The sequence below is a fragment of the Nyctibius grandis genome, chromosome 6 (assembly GCF_013368605.1).
Source record: "Nyctibius grandis isolate bNycGra1 chromosome 6, bNycGra1.pri, whole genome shotgun sequence".
Lineage (NCBI taxonomy): Eukaryota > Metazoa > Chordata > Aves > Nyctibiiformes > Nyctibiidae > Nyctibius > Nyctibius grandis.
The window spans coordinates 7,523,579-7,546,421 of NC_090663.1; the positions used below are offsets into that span (position 1 = coordinate 7,523,579).

Below are 22,843 nucleotides of genomic sequence, written 5' to 3' on the forward strand. Positions count from 1 at the left end.
ACAAAATAAATACACTAAAAACAACATTGCAGAAGTGCTGCTTTCAAGTAACAGATACACGAAAGCAAACTCCAGAAAAAGGCAAAACATTTTAAAGGACTGAGCTTTCCCTGGATATACAACTTTTCAGTGTCTGTCCACAGTAAATACTTCACTGTTTCAAGTATTTTTAGCTTTATTAAGTAATAAGTAGAGGAAGGAGGTGGGGTGGGGATAAATAAATCGGTGATGGTGGAGCTGCCCTAGCTGAGTACACTCCCAGCTCCAGAGAAATTCTGGCTAAGGCTGCCAGCTTCTGTTACTTATCCCACAAGTTTTACAGTGACTGCGAAGTGCCCCTGCCCACGCACGCTGCGGCGAAAGCCACAAACTACTTGATAACTAACAGGAATCACTGCAGTGACGCTCAGGGCAGGACCTACAAATTAAGTATCAAAGGATTTGAGAATCATGACACTCCAGCAGCCACGTATGCCCATAACTAACTAGGGACACTGATTTCCCACTGACTGATGGGGCAGTACCTCTAAGATACAGAACTGAATGCATGAATCAAGCCTGCATCAAAGACGTTCCCACAACGCACCCTATGCTGGGTATATATCAGCATATACATCGCCTGCTGTCTTCTCCCAGGACAGCAACCATGCAGTAGGCTGGTATGGCAACTGGGGGGGAACCCACCTTAACACACACCCAAATCCTACTTTAAAATACAACTGAGCTTGTATTTCAGCCCATACACTTTATAGGTTGGTGGGTGTGACTTTAAAAAAAAAAGAGCCAGAAAACTCCTGCTGACAGGAACTGGAAAAACAATCTGCTTCAACAACCGTAATAGGAGCAAAATGATTAACTCCCCAAGCCATTCCAGTAACAATACAGATCATGCCAAGACTTACTAAAACACTTTCCACGGAAGAAGCAGTCCTGGAGTGTCTGAGGACAATACTTAGGATACAGAACACAAGTCTAGAACGGGTTGGCAGAACTGGGCTGCGCCGCCCTCTTCCCATGAACGGGAACACATCGGCAGCCCTTATCCTCCCTCTTTTACCCACGTATCCAATATAAAGCAGCATGCAAGCATTGCTGCTGCTTTTTTAAATCGTGTTATCAGAACTGGCGTCTTGGCTGTGATTTTGATAAAAGCTGAACAGCCACATAATGTTAATTTAAAATGTAATATACGCACTCAAGGAACGACTCTTGATTTGCCTATAAAATATTATGTATTTGAACGATGAAGGAAAAAAGAAACAGTATTTTTTCTTCCTCTCCTCCAAAAGTGTTTCTCCTACAGCACATTATTTTATTCCAGCAGGTTTAGGTTTTGGTGGGGTTTTTTTGTTTTTGTTTTAAACCACTGCCTAAGCTGTAAGTATGCTTTGGGAAAAAATACCACTTTTAAGCATTGTCAATACTACCACTTTCGAAGTATTAATCTCACATTATGTTTTAAAGACACTGCTGAGGATTTATTACAGAATATAATTTCTGAATGTAGCCTGTCCTAATGGCTACTCTCTGTGCTTCTTTTCTCATATTTTAGATGTTGTACAGGATGCTGTCTCAGAGAAACAAACCCAATAACCCAAGCGGAGCCAACATCAAAGGCTTCCTTTATTCTGATCCCAAACACTGAAAGCAATTTCTCTAACAGCACACCTGTACTTTGACCAAGAACGTTAAACTATTACCTGGGGCACTCCTTATTTTCCTTATCAAAAAGTCTGAAGATAAGCAAGTGTGGGGCCTTGGATAATCAAATTAGTTTCACAAGGTTTAATTTTTTTGAGGTCAGCATAACACACTCGAATGACACTAAAAATAACAGTACGGAAGTATTTTACATATTGAACACTGACCTCTCCATTTTCTTTGTAACTTCTGAACTTTTTCTTTTTTCATTTTGGTAAAACATCTAATGTGATTCACCATCCTCTTAGCTGAACACCACAGTGCTATATGTGTCAGCAATCCTTATAGGGGAAAAAAAAAAATACTATTACTCTTGTTTAGGGATGGGAAGAAGGGAGGAGAGCTAGAAACTTTCTCTAAGATAAATAGCTAAAACACTTTTTAAAAAACAGATAAATATATATAGCCCAGACTTTTAAGACCAGCATAATTAAAAAGGGTCAACTCAACACAGTATTAAGGTTTCTGGTAAATGATGATAATAAACTCCCTCTTGAGTTACACTCCATTATGTTTTTCTGAAAACCAAAGCAACTCTGACAAACACTGAACCAGTGCAAAGGGCTCCTTCAAGCTCTTTTTTCTCTCTCCCTTCTCGGTTCCTCCCACAGCCACTGACCTCTCCTGTTCTGTCAATATTAAGAAAACGGTTGTTGATGATTACAAACTAGAGAACAGTTTTGTTGTAAAAATGAAAAATGAGAAAGTCCGAAGCATACTGAAATCGAAGTCTGCACCTCCCATACAGGGTCCTCCCCAGCCGAACCAAGCTTGAATAAATAGGATTTTTTGAAAAGACGTTCATTTTGAAGGTAAGCAAACAGGATGTATAAAAATGACAAGCTCACTGAGAACGGGCCAGTAACAACAGTCAACTTGCCAAATAAAACAGGCAGTTTAAGGCAAAAGCTGGGTTTATATTATCATGTTACGTTTAATCATAATATAATAAAAGCGTATGATGTAAGAGAGCTGTTCTACTTAGCTTTTCTTCAAGTAGAGTTTTGAGTTTCAATTACAAAGGCTCTGGTCTCAATATCACAGTTAAGCTGTACTGAAAAACACAGTTAAAATTGGGAGTTATTCCCATGACTTGATGAGAGAAGCAAAATATTTCTTCCCACACATACCACATACTAAAGAGGTTTAGAGAAGGTTTTTGAACGCTTTAAGTTGTTTCCACTGAACTGGTGAAAAGTCAGAAGTGTTTAAAAATGACCCATATTTGCATTTTTTCAGTAGGCTTTAAAATGTTTCTTTTAGTCTCTGTAGTTTATGATCTATTCACATGTATAAAATGCTTTGTCTGCAGATAATTATAAATTTTTCAGGGCACAAATCATGTTCTCTCTCTGTAAATCGCATAAAACATTTATTGGTGCTAAAAACATCAGTTGCAAGAAAGTATTATAAAAGGAATTACTGACTCCATTATTAAGAGTTTCAAAATCTTAAGGCTGAAGCATACCCTTCATTCTTCACACAGGCAAGATTTCTAACAGGTTCTCTCTCCAACTGCATATTCTCAGTTTGATCGAGCACTGTATTTTGGAAAATGAATCCACTATTGCATTTCCCAGTAAATGAAGTTAAGATGTCAGTTTATAGTTTTATTCTAGCCTTTTCCCTGTATGCTTTATCTTAAAAAAATAAACTTGTTACAGCTCCCATGTCCCCCAATCTGCAGGCAGAGACATTTAGAAAATCTGCCCACGGCACATATGTGCGTCACACAAATGTCATCTCCCCCTCTCGCAGTGACAGCCTCCGACTTCTGCAGCATTACAGTTTGTCAAAACCGGACAGTTACAGCACACGGACCCCAGCAACTTCCTTTCAAAACAAAATCCAGATTGACAACAGACTGAGAAGCAATGTGAATGGAACCCAGACCAGTGTATTAGATGCAATGAAGAATTTCCAAAATAAGAAACCTCACTCTATGCTTTTTCTATATTTTCTGAAACTAGAAACAGGAGGGCTGTCAGTAGCAGGATAAACAGCAGCGTGCTGAGAGGCTTGCAGGAGCATTAGATTTCTAAAAGCTGACAGTCGCAGGAAACACTCAAGTGACTCGGGATTTTATCATTCAAAGATAATCAAAGGATCACCGACTTCATGCAAGTAAACTCAAAGCACATCTTGAAAGTCATTCTGTTGCTCAGAAAATGGACCTGTGTCCATAGAGAAAGATACTGGAAATCAAGTCTAACTGCTTCCTGCTGGCTGTAATTTCTGAAAAAACGGGAGGGAATAACAGCTTAGTGCTCACCCAGTGCAAGACAACAGCTATCAGATAACTGCCACAAACCAAGAAAGCATTACAACTATTTCCAGAATATCATGGCAGACAATGAAACTAATCCTTGCTCTTGAGATCGAGAAACAACAGAGCAACACGTTATTTTCCCTGTTTTCTGGGTGTAAAGCAAACCAAATTAGTGCAGGCACATCACTGCAAAAGTCAAAAAAAAAAAAAACCCACAGAAGGTATTACTTCTGCTCCCTAACCTTGGTTACTACCACCCTCTATTTGCTTATTAGACACTTTGATCGCACAACTGTTATTTCAGAGGAAATTGTAGCTCTTAAAATATTTACTTCAGATCAATCTTTTCATTCTTTCTGCCCCTCCTGGGTCAGGACTGTCATCCAGTTACAAAAGGAAGAGAAGAAACGAGAGCTGAGAATAGCAGATGAAATCTGGGAAATAACACTCCAGTGAAAATTCTACATCCACGAGTAGCTCAGATGAGGGTCATTTATTAGGTCTGCACTGTAAATCAGATAAAATAAGGTACATACAAATATTGAATAAGGTGGTGCCGGTCAAAGAGCTAAACACTAAGAGGCAACTCCACCTGCGTGTTCTCATATTTTTCTAAAAATAACTAATTAGCATCATTTCTCATGAAGTCTACACCACCACAATACATTGTGAAATGGGACCCTCAGGGCTTTTCTGAGCTGCTACTCAAAGTTAAGAACACCAATAGCATCCAGGCTTCCCACCAGTATTTTCATCAGAAATCCGCTTTCCAAGTTTTGAATGCTAGTGACTATAAAATTACCTCCCAGCAAGCTGCAACATATCAACTTCTTAACAAAGTATCATTAAGACACTTTTTATTGCATTACTACCTTACAAACAACTAATTTTGTTGTTTTCTAACTTCACAGAATGCCTACCACAATCTCCCAGCAGCCAAATGACTTGCAAAACAAATGGAGTTACTGAAAACTGCACAACTAATAGAAGTTTTAGTCATTTTTTTCCTTCAAGGATATAAACTTCTTTTAGTGACGCTTTGACAGCTATGTTTTGATACATTTCTTTTCATACTTGCTCTATAGGTACTTTCCAGAACACTTAGACAAAATACTCAACATGAGCAGGCCTATCTATTCCTTAAAGCACATTATGTACTTCATACAAAGACAACTAAACTTTTATGTCAAAAATACTTAAAGGACAACACGATTAGTAGCTTCATTCTCTGGAAGGACTGACAAGCACCCACAGCAGACTATGGGAGAGCTTCCCAACAGAAGGGAAGCCTTTCATTTCAATGAGTTCTGTACCCAACCTGTGGAGAAATGAATTCAAGATAGACAATCTTTTCCAACATTAGGAGAGCAGGGATCATGCAACAGCAAGTACACTTAACGTACTCGCTTTGTCCTTAATTTTGGGGGCCACCTTATCACAAAACAACACAACTGGCAAGTGCTGCATGAGCTTAGGTCTACTGTCCGTCAGAACTAACGAGTTATGCATGCTGTAGGTCACAAACCACAGGCAACAATCTGGTTAAAGAATTAAAAATATGTAGAAAGAGGTTATGCTGATTACTGAAAATTTAGTTCCAGAGAGAACATGAAAGAAAACATCAATCTAGTCAGAAAAGTTACAATTCGGTATGGAGATTAAGGCAATTAATAGTGGTTTCCCTCCCCACAACGTGGTTCTCACCGCTGCCTTTCCTGGACCAGGAGTGCCATTAGGCACTTCAGGGAAGGATGGAGAGGTAAAAAAAAAAAAAAAAAAAAAAAAAAAAAAAAGTCATTTACAACAGCCACAGAAGTGCATCTTGTCTCCAGTTACTCTGACAAGTACACCGAGATGATAAAAGGGTGCGACCCATTTATTTTTCACTCTTCTCTGTTAACAGACCCATTTGTTTATGAGAGAATGGAGGGGAAGGGAGGGGGAAGAAGGGTGAAATGGTTTTATTCTGTGCGTATGATGAGATACTGTCACACAGGAAGCGGCATGGCCTAACTTCTTTTCACAGCTGTGTCATGGTTAGTGAAAATCTGATCTGTAAACTGCTGAAAGCAAGACAAAAAGCTCTCATCTTCTGTACTAAACTCTCTTTCTTAACCTCTGAGAAAACCACTTCCAAGTAACTACAAGAAAGCTCCGAAGCGTTTCAGTAGAAGTGTTTGGTATGAAGCAAACTATTTATTTTTTCACCTAAGTTAGTTAAAGAAAATATTAAATGTGAAAACATGGGGTTTACACCTATAGGTTTGTTTTGTTTTCTGATTTTTTTTTTTTAACTGTCCAGAGTGAATGAGCCATATGGTTGCTGAGTAACACCATGAAATTCATAAAATAGGACTAGGGGCATAAACAAGGTAATCCTAATCTGCAGATCTGTAGTTCTTTTTTTGAAATTTGTCAACTCCTGCACAGACTTAAGTTTTTAAAATTGAACAGCGTGCACTTTAACTTATGGAATAAAGAAAAAGCAGCACAGCAATACACCCAATAGACCAGATGAACTGATTGTTTAGTAAATACGTAAAACAGAGTTATGAGCAATATCAATTGAATTTGTTTTGCACGCTCCCTATGAAATGGTTAGGGAAAGAAAGCATTTGAAGTCTGGAACGGGATGGAGAAACATGAGCCAAAGTAAATTAATTCAAGTCTTATTTTTATTCTGCATATCCAATCCGTATAAAGCTCTTCAGACAACAGTCTGTAGCCATTAGAAATTAGAATGAGATTAAATCTCATCCTAAAGAACTTGAAAGCGTCTACGCTGAAAGCAGACAGTCTGCACCTGCTTATAGCAGGTCTTAAATTAGATATTTAGTTATCTATACTTAAAATAGTATGTATTCAGATACAGTTTCAGAATTCTATAAATGTGAACAAACACTAATAGTTTAACTATTCACAATGAAGATGTGTGATAGTGCTACTTGTTTTCCTCCAAGCAGCAGTCGCTGCAGCATGCCATCATGTCACCACACTGCTGCAATAAGTATAAAAAAGTCTACAAGTTCCCTTTTGCCAGTATTGAGGTATTCCAGAAGCTTCGAACTCACTAACTAAAGTCACAAAATACCAGTGAAAGCATTCTCCCACTTTTGTCAGGACTGATCAAAGCAAACCTAACTTTTCTCAAGTGAAATTCAGCAAACCCCTACAAGAAAACAGTGCTCTCAAAATAAAATAAAGGGTAACATCAACAAATATGTTAATAAAAAAAGAAATTGAGTGGTGTGACTTTGCATTATTGAGAAGGGTTATATGCCTTCTGGGCTTAAAATAAGATTTGTTGTTAGGCTTTGTTTCACTGATTCTGTTGAGTTACATGTATAAAAACAATTTAAATAATAATTTTTATATAAAGTACTGTCTTAATACAGTGTACAGGATGTGGGAGAGTATTACTCTTTTTTCCTCTTTAAAAAAAGAGTACATTTTCCCCTCTAAGACAGAAGGAAAGATAATTTATGTTGCACTGGAAAGCATGCAAGTATTAATGACAGGGAATGATGAAGAACATAAATGGTTTCCATTTTCACATTCAAAAACAAGTACCTGCAAATTAATGCTAAAAGCAACTGGCCTATAAAGAAGCCATGTTTCCATGCCAACTGATCACAGAAATACACATAATTCAACAAAAAAAATGAATAACCTACAAAACAAGAAAGAAGTGCTGGAAATCAAGATCCCGACCATACCCAACTATTTTACAAGAATAGCAAAGAACACAACAAAGGATGCAATTTAAGACATGGACGCTAATGGCACTTCATCATTACAATACTTCTAAAAGCTGTCATTCTCTAGTCAACAAGAAAAACAGGATACAGAACACCTCTATTACGAAGGAGGGAACACTCACACAATAGTAGCAATTCTTATGGAGGTTTCACAGTTGGTAGACACGAAAGTGCAAGTTACTATTCAGTGCACATCCTTCATTAGGATTTTATTTTTCATCTTTCTCTAAGAAGGTCTTGCTTTGTTACTTATTCCCACTGAGTTGTACTGGGGTTCTGCAACCAGTCGGCAGAGCTGCTTGCAGAGTAAGGCAGTCTGCTATTTGAGTGTTAGTTGCAAAATCAAGCGCATCAGGAACGAGCAGATACGTATCTGCACACAAGCAGCTCACATAACGATGCGCACATGCACATCTGATGTAATTAAAATTGTGTATGTGCAGCTTCAACTTCACAATCGATAAAAAGATGCCACCACTTTCTGTACTACAGCAATAAAATAAGTTAGAAGTTCACACATAAAATCATGGCATATATGGTCCACCCATGTATGCATTTGTATGTGGAAAAAAACAGACTCATTTTAAGCAAGGAAGCTTAGAAATATTGAATAGAAAAGAATGTTACAGAACACAATATATCCAGTTCCAAGATACTTACATTTACATGCAATAAAATCAGAAGTTCGAGTGTTTGTTCTTTAAAATCTAGAGAAATAAATAACCTCCAACTAAAAAGTCCATAAAACCTGTGTTCTAAATGAATACAAACTGAAGACAGGACAATAAATTTCTGTTTCTTAATATGTCTTTATTTTATCAAGTAAGCAACTGTGCTTTTCTTCCTATTTAGCTCTTGAAAACACATTAAAAGTCCTTAGAGGTTTAAAACAGATGAAAAATTACGGTCACAGAACTGGAAGTTGGAAATCCCACCATTAATGCATTTTAGTGCATTTGTATTTTACTGTTTTGCTGCATTTTTCACGAATAGAGAACATAAAATTACAAGTGCTTGTACCCATCCTACTGACTTCATGTTTACGTGAACATGCAGATTATGTGGCAATGCGCCTACACTGCATGGAAAAATGGGAAGTTTACATAAAATTATTTTTAGGTTCATTTACTAGTTTCAGTCTGTGAAGGGACCTCAGTAACATTGGTCGATGAAAGGGAATAATTATATGGCCATGTTCCAGCTTATCCAGATAGCATGAAAGATTAAGGGTTTCACCAGACTTTCTTCCTCTGTCAGTTCAGAATTCACGAAGAATTGCATTTTTAGATTTGACAGTTGCTTGCTGCCCTTTTGAACAAGCATCGATAATAAAACACATGCATTTTCTGGGAAAAGCTTTGCCATTTAAAGGCAAAAAAAAAATTCTGGTAGAAAAGACCTAAGCTGAAAAGCTCTTAAATCACTAAGATGGATTTTTTTGTAAAAACTGTGTTTATATCACAGCCCAAGAAAACAAAGAGCAAGTGTTTAGCATCTCTGAAATTCTTCATCTTTCTGACTACCTCTCCCCAACCTTTACCTAAGGATGGTCACAGCTAACGGAGCCAGCATTACTGCAGCTTTTGTAGAAGCTGAGAAACAGTAATTCAGCAGGGCGGAGAGGCCACGATTTCTGCAAACTTCTTAATCTATAAACTATTATTTTGAGGCAGTACACACTAAACTCCTGTTTGGGATTCCCCAAGAAAAATACTATTAAAAAATCTACATGTGTTAAAGACACACTGAACATTCCTAATTGATAAAACTCTATATGCAAAATTGTGCACTTTGCAATAACCTTTGCAGTATGTAAACTATTCAGCAACTCTGAAAGTACAAAGATATTAATTCTGACAGGGACAAATGTATTTTAATAAATTCCTATCAATCTTTAATACTATAAAAGTTACCCCTACTCAAAACAGCAGCGACAAGTCAAAGCTGTCAGCCAGCCACAGAGCAGACAGTACCTGCCCACCCAGCTCCATGCTTCCCTGACAATTTATTCCTGCTATGTTTTGGAAGGATCAGGGGTGGCAAAGCTGAGTAAGATGAAAGGTCAGTTCAGCTTCTCAGACCTTCACCTCTTTTCATCTATTGTCAAAGAGACTCTACCGTTCTACAAACACTTTTCTACTCTTTGGAAGCTTCTGCAAGTTAGTTTTGTACTAGCTACATCGTTTCACTATTGTGTATGAAATCATCCGTAGAGCGCATTGATTTTTCATACAGCACTGCCTTGGGCAAGATCCTAAATGGTAACAGAGCAGAAGACTCCATGTTATTTAAATATAAATAGGAGAACAATAATGAAATAAAAAAAAAATTGTCAATACAGCAACAACTGGGAGGGCAAACAGCAACAATTTCACGTTCAGGAACACTTCTCCCGTGGCCTTGGCCAGCACAGTCTGTTTATATAAACGAAAGAAAGAATGCTGCCCTCAACTTGCCCATTATCCCACAGAAAAGGTATTGTGGGAATGTTAACTTTTACCTGGCTGACTTCCAGATGCCGGCAGGAAAAAAACGCCCTTTTAAAATTTTAGCCAGCTGAAGAATACTCCACATTTTTTCACATTTTCCAATTATTACAAGTTATGTATAAACTAACACAGGCCTTGAACTAAATCCATATAAAATGGACATAAGATGATCGACTACTCTACAAAAGAATGAACCAAGGGGTCTCGCATCCAAACCAAGCAGCCAGTATCATATTTCACAAACCACGACAGCTTTTGAGAAAGCCAGCGCATTTCCAGCATAGCAGAAATGTTTGCCATGTCCGTTAAGAGCACTTACTGGACAACGCCAGCAGGAACTAAAAAAAGTGCCGTCCCGATTTCAGCAACACAGCCCAATGCTGTGATGCAGACCTGGTACCACGTGACAATGATGCAGTTTGAAGTCTGCAATTAACAACGGAGAAATGCATCTTGCCACGCATCTAATATCTGAACAGGCCCCACGACGGAAACTGCCACCCAGAAGAGAGGCAAGCACGGCAACTGCGTGGACTGGAGAAGACCCCAGAACAAAACGAGCAAAAATCCCCTTTCCGTTTTAAACAGAAGGCATTTTTCTTGCTCTTTTCCATCTGGCACTTCAAGTAGCTGTCTTTACTTAGCAGTCGTCTTGAAGTTTTAATAGTTGTACAATGTGCAAACTCAAACTGAAAGAAATTATCCCCTACTACTTCTCTTCCAAAGTTCAACTGTTAAGTAAAAATAGCTCACAATCATGTCTCTGCTCCAAGCCTCCGTATCTCAGCATGAGCAAGAGTACTCAGTGCTAGCACAACATCCCCACACTTCAGTGCACAGCACATGGAGCTGCAGCCTCACCACTTACCAGTATTTTGCTGGTCTGTTTGCATCCACGTCCTGTCAAGCTAATGGGTGAAATACAACTTCCCGATTCAAATATACAGGAGGGATTTTTTGCTGTTTAAAGCAGAAGAGCTTTAATGGTGGAAAGCACATTTTTAATTCGAAAAAAGCAAGCCCTTCAATCACAGCAGAACGTTTTGTACGGCGTGTGTTCAGTCAACTAACAGGCTGTCTTTTTATTAAGTGCATTTACCTTAATTCAGTTCACAACTGAAAGCACACTGCCTCCAAACTATTTCCCTGGGATAAAACAAGACACAAACGATCTACCAAGTACCTCCTCAGAGCACCATTAACAACAGAATCCTTCCCTACTTTGGTGCCATTTCCAACTGATCCCAGAATGCTTTCCCAGGTAACCTCATCATCACTACCTGCACTGAGTGCATGGTGGGACTGGGCACGGAAAAATGAAGTGAATTATCCCAGGTCACTCCTGAGGCTACTCGCAAGTGTGAGAAGACCACCAAGATCATCCAAGGCCATTCCATGGCCACCGAGGACATTTGCTAGCACTGCTGGCTCTGCTCCCCTCTCTCTTCCAATTCTCCTGTCAATAATTAGACCAAGTTTCCCCTGAAAGTCAGCTACTCTGCACTGCATTTTACTTCAGTACTTACCTAAGTTTTTAGTAATGAAAAACTTCTTGTATAACCAAAAGAAAAAAAGACAACTTCAAGAACGTGATTGAGCTCCCAGGTAGGACATTTCCTAACACAGGTGCTTCAGCATAGTTCCTTTTAGAGAGAGGTGCGAATCCCACACAAAGCAGTTGTATTACACTCAAGTATGCTTGTAAACTGGAACACAAATGCTCAATATAAAGTCGTTGCAAAGTTCCACATTTTGATTTGGTTTTGATGATTCCTAAATATCTTAATGCAAATGTGAAATAAGCCTAGTTTACACTTAAACTAAGAGTTCAAACAGGTTTGCACCAGCTTAACTAACTTGATTTAAAATTGTACATAATTAAATGTGAGCAATTTCCCAGGTATCATATGGCTTATTCATGGACTGCTTCTTTCACCATGCATTTTTGTGATCAAAGAAATCTTAAGACATAACAGACGAGGTTATTTACTATTTATAAAAATAATCACTTTTTAATGTCCTTTGGAATTAGGCTTCTAAAATGAAAATTAATCTTCACTAATTCTCTTTGAAAATCTGAGAGAGAATGAAACGATTTTTGAGGTTCTTTTTTCTCCTGCACAAAAAAAATCCCATACTGCCAATAAATCTTTAGGGCATTTCAATAGCTGCTGGACTTGTGTAAACCACATTTTGAAAAATTCATCATTTCTACAAGATAGGACCCCCAAGACAGTCAAAAAACCCAAACTTTATTTTCAGTTTCTTGGGTTGGTTTTTTTTTTTTCCTTTGACTCTTTGTGGTTATATTTTCTATTTATGTATTTGTTAACAGACTTTTTAAATGTATCTTTTTTTTTTAAAAACAAAGCCACAAAGCTCAAAAAAAAACACTAACAAAATTTAACAGGCTTAAAAACAAGTCCAGAGGGAAGATGCTAGCAAAGTTATGAAAACAAATGCAAAATTGTAATATTCACAGTACTTTAGGTTCTAAATTACCAACTCAATGCAACATACTGTATTGTACTTTCTTATTCACAGGACTAAGAAAATAAGATTCATGATTTTGGGGAGTCTTCATAATCCTACGTCTTTCAACTGAGTGACGGAACTTGTTCCACAACTGCAGGTACTGAGCCAAACCAACCTTTGGACAAAATTTTAGCAAAAGGGTTATCCTGTAATAACTTTGGCTTAGCATGTAGGATGCAGCCAGGATCCTAAGATTTGTAAGCCACTCCAATTCCCCTCAATATCAACTGGAAGCTGAGTAACTCAACATCCTGCAGGATCAGTATCTGCTGGGAAAGGAAAATTTGTGCCTGCAGCTTACTGTTCTCCAAATTCCTACTTAAAATACTTTTTTTATTGCTTGCTCTAAGGAGATAGTTCTCACTGCTGAATACATAATGCTAGATTTAAATTTTAGATGGCTGCAGGGTGGTCATGAGATAAACACCAAGTGTAGCTGTGTGACTCTGTATTTACAGTAAGAAGGAAAGTCATCTGGATTCAAGGATTCAAAAAACATGAAACCTTTTGAACAAAGACATGGTAAGAGAAAGCCTTGAACAGAGGACTGCCAAATACAAACAGCATACACAACCAAACCCGAAAGGCAGTGTATTGTGAAACCCTTTCAAAACCATACAATACTATGGGAATTAAGTAAACTTAAAACTTCCCTGCAATACTCTCGTCATAGCTAATTTGTGATTTCCTGTACGCTCAGTACCAACAGCACAATGGAGCCTCTATTGTGAGCCTCCTCCCACAAGCTTTTAAAAAATGCAAGACATTCTTTTTATCTAGAGTGGCGTGGCTAAAATACACCCAGCTCTACACAGATAAAAGGTTATTTTCTTAGATGTTGCTTTTACTTGTAAAAATAAAAAATAAAAAAACTTGCTGTCTGGTTGTGTTGAGTTCAAAGTTCACAAAAGACTAAGTAGTGCTTTGGTGGCTAAACTGCTGACCACAAAACTCAACAAGGGCAGATGTAGGAAGTTGCTTTAGTTTTAGGATAACATGAAGAGCTTCCACATTAAGAACCATTCAACACAATTCAAATAGGCTTTGACAGTCTCACAGGAGCTGAAAAATCAACGGAAATTTGACAGAACCAAGGAATAAAGCGATTGCAGTATTAACTACAAATCTTGATTGAGGGTGAAGGTAGTAAGTCTTTCAGGTGCAAGCAACTGGTTTATAGAGATACTGGAAATTGATACTGCATTTTTTCATCTTAAAGGATCCTGAAAGCTAATGCAAACAAGACTTTCCACATCAAAAGCAGATAGCAGAAATGAAAAGACAGTAATCCTGGCACAAGGCAGTCTAGGAAAGGAGCACAACTAGCAGAAATGGACTCTTAGCACACAGGAGAGAATCTGGTGAGGACGCAAAATAAAACCCAAAATGTTGCAGTGGCTTTGGTCTGTATCTTAATGACCTGTCTTAGTCAAGAAACAGTATGTTAAGACAGAGAAAGACCTAGCTAGCCAGTTCCAGTCAGCATGGGAACGTACACATACAACACTCAACTGCTGAAGATCACTTCTCAGTAATGCTGATTATATGAACAGGAAAAATCAACAACATGAGTAAGGTTGTGATACACATTTAATACTACCCATCTTAATGTGTGTCTGGTGCTCACTGGTCGGTAGACCACAAATGTGAAAATGCTCATTATCGGGTTGAAAATAAACAGTTTAACATATCTGGTACAACACATTAAAGAGAAAAAATATTTAAATATCAGTTTAAGAGTTTGGAGACTGGCTTGTGGTTATCTCTGCTAAACACTTTTGTCCTGCATGACTCTGCAAAGACTAAAGCTACATACTCAACAAGAGACAAACCGGCTGCAGCCACCTAATAAAATTTGACTCATCTGGGAATTCTGATGAAGTGCTCCACACCACTGCTTCTGCTAAGCCATACATTTTCTTTATGGGATTGAGAGTGCCATGCTGCAAATATACAAGAATCAACAGTAATTTTGGACAGTTCCGTTTAAAATAGACAGCCAATTCTGAAAATCCATATTCAGGTAAAAATCCCACAGAAGCCACCAGAAATTCTGCAATTATAAATTAAAGCTATTGGGACCTGCACCAATGGCAAAGACCTGACTGTCTGTCAGCCCCCAGCATGACTAACGGCAGCCTGGGGCAGCACTCCCTTCCTGCAAATCCTCCTGCGGATCAGCCCGATCTGACTGGAGAACATACATCTTAGTATAGCTCCTTTCTGGCTCATTCTCCCAACTTCTGACTCACCCAGGGGCTACGACGACATTCTGCAGAGTGAAAAAATGTACGTGTAGTAGAAGATGATGCTTTGCCCTGCAGTACCGCTTCTCTCACAGCCTTCTTCTTCTCCCCAGTGCACTGACCGAGCGTGATGCGCGGCAGCACATTGGCCATCCCTCTGCTTGGCCAGGTATAGGGCTGCATGGCACATGGTATATGCTCCTGCCATAGGAAAGGAACACAGTTTGACGGGAATGCAACGGGGAGAGCCTTGGGAAGTTGGATTTGCCATTCCTGCTGTCATCAGAAGGTAGCCATGGGCTAATTCCTATTGATCACGTTTGGAGGATGGGAGAGAGGGACAATCCCCCACATGGCAGCAACAACAGCAGTCAGCCTGGCTTTCCAAGGCTCCAACATGAGCAAAATAGAAAGCAGGACCACTCCCTTTTGCTGCCCCTAGAACTCAGCTTTCCTAAACCACTGTCTACATTACCTCTAGTGAGACTCTGCTCTGACTGTCCAACGTGGGTGAAGGCCTACATTCCTTCTGCACAAGACCAGATACATTTAGGTGAACATGCAGAACACTGGGCTGTCTGTCGTGGTTTCCCAACTGCAGACATTTCTCGCTTCTGAAGGTCACGTGTCAACCAAGAAAAGAGGGTGGCAAAAGCAACGCTTGCTTTAAAAGGCAGCAAAACAGTTATGCTCTTGTCATGTTCCGCACGGTAGTGTGAGAATTAACTGCAAAGCTTCCAGCGTACGCCGCTGGGATGGGCCTCTCACTACTCTTATCACAGGGCACATCCACATACAACAGCAAAAGATGAAATCTATCCAAAAATATTGGGGCTGTTCAGGAAGACCGTTAGTGCACATCCAACAATAAGAAATTTGGACTGCATGCAGGAATTTGGAGTCGTGACTCGAGTCAAGTAAGAAGTGTTTCTCTGCTTCCTTCCCTTTTTTTGTGAGTTGGCATCAAGAGCTCCCCTAAAAAGACTAAAAGGAGAGGAGGGGTACCATGGTGAGTTCTGGCGTGCACAGAGAGTCAGGACACATGAACAACATTCACTGCACACTTACGTAACTTTGCCAGTGGTGTCACAACTCACTGAAAGTGATGTGGGCATGGATAAGGGACATCCACTGACCTCTAGAGAGAACTATTAAAATATGCCTTAAAATACCTAACATAAAGCAAAATTACATAATCACATTACCTCGTGTTCTTATACTGAAGCTACAAAGGCTTCATATGTAACAGAAATAAAAGCTTTCTGCTAAAACCTCAACTTCACAATTACTCTGAACAATTGTCCCCTGCCCTTAGGCCAGCTTTTTCTGCTTTCTGTAGAGAATCCCTCCTGGCTGACTACTCTGGCAGGCACACTGCAAGGTCCTCCAAAAGCCCCTTGAAAAAGGCAGGTATAATAAGAAATGAAGAGATGAGCAACGGTCGCCCAAAATAAATACCAACATGAAACACACTGTAGCATTAGCAACATTTAGTTCAAAGGAAAAAAATCAATGTCAATTTTCAATTATGTTGATTAGACACAAACTGAATAATTAGTAAATGGAATAATAATACAGGCAACATGATACGTTTGAGATGAAATTACAAAAATATGTCATAAAACAGACTAGTTAATTTATGATCGTCTTCCTCAAAAATTAAAATTCTTGCTCTGCTACAGCAAACATAAACGTTATGTTTTGCACATCAAAAAATAATTACCCTATTCATCTAATGCATAGATAGTTTTCAGGAGAGGTTTTGAGTGATTTCTTTTTATTTGGAATTTAATTTTACCTTGTAAGGTTTTTTTTAATTATTTCATTACTTTTACTTTTGCAGCACCCATATAGTAAAGAGCTGGGCTCGGGTAGCTGTCCCTCTGCCAGCTGAGCAAGCTGCGCTGGCAGCTCCCGCCCGGGGTTCTGGTGCTGGCAGCAGGCAGAGCCCAGGGTGTGGCTGAAGCACGCTGTGCTCTAGAGACTCCCAGATACTCCCTGTCCCCATCGTGGCCGCAGATAGCAGCTACGAGGCGGCACAAATTCAAGCCCAGGGACTCTCATATTCCTTTAGGAACTGGATACGTCTCTGGTCAGGGTTCAAAAACAATTTGAAGTTTTTACTCATTTCAATCATCAAACCAAAGCTGAATGTCAAACGACAGAGCCCCACAAGTGCCTAAACCAGTGTAATCCAGGGACTCCCAGCACCCTTTTTCATATCAGAAACAGTCTGAGACGCTTACTCCGCTTCTCCCTCCCCGCAATACCTCCACATAAGGTCGTACATCAGTTTCAGACAGCCCACGCTTTGATGCTGCCAGATTTCCAAAACACTTCCGAGCATGTTAATTTTTTGGGAAGATGGGGTGAGGTTTACTATGCATTGGAAAAGATCTTGTCGTCATCACAGCTCAGAGATCCTAAAACGCCCACCACACCTGGGAACGCTGCTGGACTTCTCCGGTCTTCCCAGAGGAATACTGCTGAGGGAGCAAAGGGTTATATTTCAGCAGGAAATGTTAATTTTAGATTTATCTGTAATTAATGTTTGCTATCTTTTCCTGATCAATACAGAATCAAATGAATCATCATCTTTGCTCTCAAGGCAGTAGGGGAAAAAGAGACCCAAAAACACAGCTGAAAACTTCTGCCTTCCCAAACTGTAAATCTGCTGCTACGCTGTCTGGGAGTGAGAAAGCACGTGCTGCAGAGGAACTAAGGCTAAAGGGCTACGTACTACAACTTTTATTCTCATCTTAAATTTTAAGACACGTATTAAAAGTGTAACTCCATCTCTACTCTCTCACTAAATAAATAATTATGGGACCAGAAGGTTAGGGAGCCTCAGATGAGGCTGCTATGTTGCTACACTGCCAACTGCTACGGGATTTGAAAGCTTGACACATGCTGGGGAGTATCACCTCATCAATGTTCCCAGCTGGCTTGGGAGGCAAAAACCTAAATATTACTCTTAAAGGCAGGTCTCTTAAAGGCTACACACAAGTAGCCAACTTCTCCAGATCAGTTTCAGGAAACAGTTATTACAAATGCATGGTAGGTAAGCAAAGACAAAGTGGCAACAAGCAATTGTAGTCCACAATATCTGCCTGGTTTCGAATAAGTGCTGTATTTCACACAAGCAAATTAAAGATCGTGTTGCTTGTCAGTGTCTATACTTAAAAGACATTTAAATCTGTGCCTTTCCATACACTTACTGCTGTTCAAACTATTTACTTGTGAAATAAGCTTTTTATTTACTTTTTTTCACTCTTATGGTATTCATGTGATCAGGACCTTCAGGATAACGTCAATTTTCTCCCCAAAAGGGACTACCCAGCCTAGTCACCGATCTGAGGTAGATGTTCTTGTTTGATAAAGAGGGATTGACTTTACGCTTCAAAATGTTGGCAAGTGTGCTACCCTATCTGTACGGTAACACTTCACAGCAGCCAGCCCAGTCCTAATCTCTCAGATCACACTTTTGGCTAAGTACTGCGACCGCTCTGTTTACCCTGTAAATAAAACAATAACTCTTAGAAACAGAGAGATTAGTAAACTGAAGCATCGCGCATTTTTAACAAAGGGCAGATGCCATTTATCTTTATGATACAGAAGGACAAGTCAAGAGCTAACCAAACTGACAAACGTAAGGGCACTTGTAATTTGTTTTTGTCACGCTATCAGGAACTCCACATTATGATAAAGTATCATAGCGTATACAATATTTACGACAATGAGCTTTTTACACGTAGCATACTGTGTGCTCAAAAGCTGCATGCTCCAGCTACTCCTTAACTACATATGACAACTGAAAAATTCACAAAGGTGACCGTAACAGTTTCATTTCAAAATAGTAGTTCCATTGACTAAACTCTTCTACTGAGCCTAGTAATAATGCTACTCAGGATTATTACTATTTTATTTACCAATTCAGTAATGAAATAATACATCCCTTGATGGAGAAATACTGGATCTACATTACTGGGGGGGTTGTTTACAGAAGGACAGAGAACTGACTGCACCAATTTATGCCCTTGATGCCATTAAATAAACGCAGAGAAAATGCACTGATATCCCAAGTATTATTTTACAACGACAAAAATGAGGGAACAGTTTAACTCTCTCAATTTCTCTCTTCTGTTTCTGCAAAGGCAGCCACCCCATAAACACCTATTTCTTGTTCAGACTGGAAAACTGCGGCAGGTTGGGGGCAGGGGGTTGTTTGTTACACTTGGGTTTGAAATACACTAGTGAACTGCAAGTGGACAAAATATTTTGTCACTAGCTTACTCTCAGGATGGTTGACATAACAGTAAACCATAGAGGGTATTATTTGTCAAACGTTAAGGAATACCAACACTGAAATCTTGCTGCCTTTGGGGGTCAATAAAGAGCAACGTTATAAAATATACTAAAGTTAGCAGTTTGGGCTGCTAATTTTACATGTCTGCTTCACCAACACACAGCTAAAAATAGATAAAACAGATAAGAACACAGAACAAAGAGATGCACCGGACAATTATCTTTCTACTAGCACAGTCTACTTCACAGTGAGCTTTTTAACCCTTTTTAATTTATAAAAGATGTAGATTTTCAAAGTGTTGCTCAACTGGATTTCAGCTGAAATTATTTAAATATAATTTTATTTTTCTTAGTATTTTCTTGTTCCCTTCCTAGTGGTACACAATAATGAGATTTAAAATATTTTAATAAGGGCATCAGGCTACTTGCCAAAGGGCTCGAATGCTAAATAAGAATATTTACATCTTCTAAGACCCAGGAGAAGGAATCAGTGCGATGCACTTGGAACACAAATGTACGTCGCAAATATGGTAGTTAATTTTAATTCACTGGGAAAAAAGTACACATTCACTTCAGTTTATTAGGCCTCATTATTTTCAATGAGGCTAAAGGGGTGATTATCTTTAGCTGCTCCATCATGGCCTAAAAGCAAACATTCTTCCCGATAAGGACAACAGTTATTAAAATATAAGGCGACATTAAACTGTTTAATTTAAGTTACAACAGGTGAAATTTTGAAAACCACCACTGATAACAGTGTTTTCTACCGTTATTCTGTCCAGATCAGTACTATGACTGAAATCCTGACTTTGGCATTTAATTTTTTAGATGAAAACAAAGCAGCATAGCAGACTGACTCATATCTACACGGTAAACAGGCTTATGCTCTGCTTTGTAGCCTTCTTTTGGTATCATTTGCTTACAAAATGATAACGTTTATAAACAGAATCGACATTCTGTCTCTTTATGTCTGGGGGAAGAAAAGAAAATCACCTTCAGATTAACATGATAATTTATGCCAAGCAGTTCTGGAGGCATATCTGTAACATCACCCCATGCATATTATTTATGTTACCTTAAAACCCAGCAGCAATCCATAAACGCATGTTTTTTTTTAAAAAAATAAAAAAGGAAAGAAACAAAAAGAGAAATTCAAATTCACAGAGAAGAGCCTTACCTCTCAGATACATAACCCGTCCACAGATTTAGCAAAATCATTTCAACAGCCAGGCCTTAAGCACTTTTTACAGCAATAAAACGCCGCTTTTAAACTTCCTGTTTATTGAAATATTAGCAGAGCTTTTTTTCCTCCATGGCACTTTCCCAGCATTTCTCTGCAGTTAAAAGCCGGGGCACCGTCACCCGAGACCGAACGGGACCGGGGGAAAACAAGACACCCCAAACACCCCGAATTAACATTGTGGATGCAGTTTTAGCGCCGTTTGACTTTTTTATTTAAGGACGAGTTATACCCGCAGCCGACTTCCATTCCCCTGACTGTGCCTCACCTGCCTCCCCGCGTTTAATTTCTATTTCTATTTATTTTTTTCTAATTATTATTCAAACATCCCAGCTACCTCCAGCAGCTACCAGGCAAAGTTGCGCTGGCGATGCGGCCGTCAGAGTAGCCCCGCTCGCCGCCGCCGGCCCGGCGAGGGCGGGAGGGTCGCGCTGAGGGGCCGGGAGCGGCGGTGACGGGCACACAAAGCGCGCCGGCGGGGGCCGATCGCCGTGTGTGTGTGTGTCCCCTCCCCTTACCGGTCCCCACCACCGCGACCAGGCCGGTGCGACGCGAAGCGAGCTGGTTACCTAGAGGCAAGCCCTTGTTTAGTAAGTGAGAACTTCCCATTGAAGCGCTCCGTCCGCGCTCGCCGTGGGGAGGGAGGAGGAGGCCGGGGGGGCACCGCCGCTCCGCGCCGGCGAGGCTGCCGATACCGGTACGAGCCGCCGCGGCATATGGCGGCTACTCCGTGGGCGCCCCTGAAGTGAGGCGCCTCGGCCGCGCGCCCGCGCGCATGCCCGCCCCCCCTCCGCCCGCGCGCCCCCGCCGCGCGCACGCGCGCCGCCCGCCGCGGGGTGGGGAGGGGAGGGAGCAGGGAGCGGTCGCTGCCGCCGCTGCCTCCTCTGCCGCCGCGGGCGGGGCTTCCGCGCCCCGGCTCGATCTCCTGGTTCTAGGCAGGCACCGAAGATAGAAAGAGAGCCGGGCGGGCGCAAGCGGGCCTGGAGGCTCACGCTCCATTCGCCGGTGTTTGGTTTGTGGTGCGACAAGCGCGCACCTGAACCTGGAACTGCTTGTAGGACCCAATGGGGCCACTTTTTTTTTTATTTTCTTTAAACTTCAACAAAGGTAACACCAGCCGCATTCAACACCCTCCCTGGCATCCCAAAGCATCCGCACTTTGGGTGTTTCATTGTTTTTTGTGATTCGGCTCAGGCTTTTCCCCTTACAGATTAACAAGGGTGGAAATAAAGACCACACGAAACCCAGAACACGCTGACTTTGCTCCCAGTGAGTGTTAAGCGTGTTTAGTGCCCCCGTGCCGCAGCCGAAGCCCAAAACGGTCCCCGTGGTCCCACCAGGGATGCGGCAGGGCCGGGGTCGGCACCAACAGGGCCGGGTTTGGAGGAGCAGAAAGCAGCAGAGCAGCCGTACACCGGTATTCCCCCCCCCTCGAGGCCGATCCTCAGACACGGCTGCTGGAGCCCACAGGCGCCTTTCTGGGGAGAAGGACGGCCAAGTCTTAACGCACCCGAAAACCGGCCGCTGTGCGGAAGCCCCGGGGTCAGAAGCTCCGCGGGTTCGGGGTGCCGGTGTCCCCGCTGGGTAACCCGGCCGCCCGGCCTCCACACGCAGCCCTGCTCGCCCGTCACCCCCTCGAGGGGGATAACGTCGCTTTCACTGACGAGGGGAACGAACAGAAATTCAGTATTTTGCCTCTGCGCTGCCAAGAGTTGAACCGAGGCTGAGGTTTGGGTCAACAACAGGCGCTATCGCCAGCGCCCAAAGCCCGGCGACCCCCGTTCCCCCGCTCCGTGCCACCACACGGGGGTCCCCCCAGAGCCCGCCATTCGCCTCCCCGCCGAAGCAGCGGTGGCGGCGGCGGACGAAAACCAAAGTCGGCGCGGCACCCCCGCGGCCGGCTGGGTCAGCTGACGGCGCCCCCGCCCCGCCCCACCCCGCCCGGCTGAGGGCGGGGGTGAGGGTGGCGGAGGCGCCGCCATGGCCCCGCGCCGCCGCCTTTCCCCCGGGTTTCTCATCTCCTCAGCCCCGGGAGCTCCGGTTCCAGCCATCTGAGAAACTTTTACACCTTTCACACAGCCGCACCCCCCCCCGCCCCAGCCGCGGCCGGGAAGCGGAGCCGCGGTCCCGGGAGCAGACAGGGTGTTCGCTCGTTCCGTCCCCTCCTCACAGACGAGCCCGGCGAGCGAAAACCCAATCTCTTGTTTTTTCCGTAAATAAAACACTCGGTTTCTGTCAGCGGTGACGCCGAAACGGCCCCAAAGCCCGCGCTGCCACAGCAGCACCTCAGGGGTGCCGGG

General features: G+C 41.5%; 1 protein-coding gene across 10 annotated transcripts in view; it reads right to left on the reverse strand.

Annotated features, from left to right (window-relative positions):
- Positions 1-22,843, reverse strand: part of CTBP1 (C-terminal binding protein 1) — a 259,257-nt gene that overhangs the window by 47,206 nt on the left and 189,208 nt on the right. For 3 of the 10 annotated variants that reach the window (XM_068402972.1, XM_068402976.1, XM_068402974.1), the window contains exon 1: positions 21,113-21,326. The exons of 6 other annotated variants lie outside the window; for them this stretch is intronic. In XM_068402972.1, the coding sequence (XP_068259073.1) occupies positions 21,113-21,152 (40 nt within the window). In that variant the 5' untranslated portion in view covers positions 21,153-21,326. Of the gene's footprint in view, positions 1-17,268; positions 17,482-21,112; positions 21,327-22,843 lie in introns of those variants that run through there. One more of the 10 variants, XM_068402979.1, reaches the window with a different exon arrangement.